This window comes from Callionymus lyra, chromosome 4 (genome assembly GCF_982586985.1).
Source record: "Callionymus lyra chromosome 4, fCalLyr1.hap1.1, whole genome shotgun sequence".
NCBI lineage: Eukaryota > Metazoa > Chordata > Actinopteri > Syngnathiformes > Callionymidae > Callionymus > Callionymus lyra.
In genome coordinates this window covers 696884-698594 of record NC_141821.1, presented here as the reverse complement: position 1 = coordinate 698594, position 1711 = coordinate 696884, and the positions used below count along the sequence as shown (strand labels likewise).

General features: G+C 39.0%; 1 protein-coding gene across 1 annotated transcript; it reads right to left on the bottom strand.

Annotated features, from left to right (window-relative positions):
• Positions 1-340: 340 nt before the first annotated feature.
• LOC148080524 (uncharacterized) lies at positions 341-1711 on the bottom strand. Its single transcript, XM_087790256.1, has 4 exons — positions 1629-1711; positions 1001-1114; positions 486-569; positions 341-432 (listed from the first exon to the last, which is right to left on the bottom strand). Exons 1-4 carry the CDS (start codon positions 1680-1682, stop codon positions 364-366), a joined length of 321 nt encoding a protein of 106 aa, XP_087646382.1. The 5' UTR covers positions 1683-1711; the 3' UTR covers positions 341-363.

The following is a 1711-nucleotide window of genomic DNA, read 5'->3' as shown; positions in this document are numbered from 1 at the left end:
TTCGGAGCCACACACTGGAGGTGAAGTTACTACTAGACTCTGATCAACGTTGGTTCAACCAGCAGGTATTTTAGGAATCAATGGTATTAACTCGTGCTTCTGTTTCCAGGCTCAAGGCTGTGGGACCTGAGCGGTCCAGGTGTCCCAGCAGGCCAGGGTGAAGGCCTGACCCCTCAGAGTGTGATACCATATCTAAGAACGGCGTCTCCACGTTCAAGGTCTCTTGATCTTGAAGGTTCTCAGGGTCTATTGTTGTGTCGTCTTCATTGATGATTGACGTGACCTTGAGGTGCCTGATGTCATGTGATCACGTAAATAACCGTTTCATGAACACTGTCGATAAAGTTGAGTCGAATGATGACATCACTCTTTATTAGAAATGTCAGGCCGACGAGTCGACGTCAGATTCCTGGACGTGTCGTTCGGTGGATTCTGCAGAGAAGAACGTTGAAGCAGCAGAACCGTGAGGACGAACATCTACTGACCGTTGGAGCCTCGAAGTCTGCGGTTCCTCCACCGTAGAATCTGCCGAAGTAAGGAGGTTTCTTCTGGTCCTTCGGCTGCTGGACCTGAGCCAACACCTCAGTCGTCAAACTTGATTGACAGTTTCAAAGAACGACCAGATCTCAAGTCAAAGTCGGATCTTTTTTACATGTTATTTTAGTTGTTTCCTTTAAAATGAATTATCAATATTTTCAATGATATTAATCCAATAAAGAAAATAAAAAAGATAGAAATGATTGTTTCTTGTCTTGATGTGATTTTTCTTCAACATACACTTTATAAACTTCAATAACTTTTTAAAAATCATTTCTTTGTTTTTACAAAACTTTCTTTGACTCAAAATAATGTCTCGTTTATTTTCAGGAACAGACGAATATTTATATTTCTTGTAATATTCTAAATTATAATATTCTACATTTAAGATCAATCTTCTCCCTCACACTCCTGTCTACGCTGAGTCCGGTTCTGCTCCAGGTTTCTTCACGCTGTGACTCACTTTGTTCGTGGACTCTGTCAATAGATCTAGTGTTGGGGTCGGGAGGTCAGCGCTTCTTCCAGCGTAGAATCTGCCGAAGTAAGGAGGTTTCTTCTGGTCCTGCTGCTGCTGGACCTGAACCAACACCTCAGTCTTGATTGACAGTTTCAAAGAACGACCAGATCTCAAGTCAAAGTCGGATCTTTTTTTACATGTTTTCTTTTTTTAGTTGTTTCCTTTAAAATTGAAATCAAAACAATAAAAATTTCAAAATAAACGAATCTTCAAACTTTTATCAATATTTTCAATGATATTAATCCAATAAAGAAAATAAAAAAGATAGAAATGATTGTTTCTTGTCTTGATGTGATTTTTCTTCAACATACACTTTATAAACTTCAATAACAAATAAAAAATCATTTCTTTGTTTTTACAAAACTTTCTTTGACTCAAAATAATGTCTCGTTTATTTTCAGGAACAGACGAATATTTATATTTCTTGTAATATTCTAAATTATAATATTCTACATTTAAGATCAATCTTCTCCCTCACACTCCTGTCTACGCTGAGTCCGGTTCTGCTCCAGGTTTCTTCACGCTGTGATTCCCTTCACTTTGTCCGTGGACACTGTCAATAAAGTTTTCTTACCGAGGCTGTGAGGACCAGAGCCAGGAAACACAGAAGCACCGAGAGTCTCTTCATGATGATGTTGTTCCGTCTGAGGCTCTGCA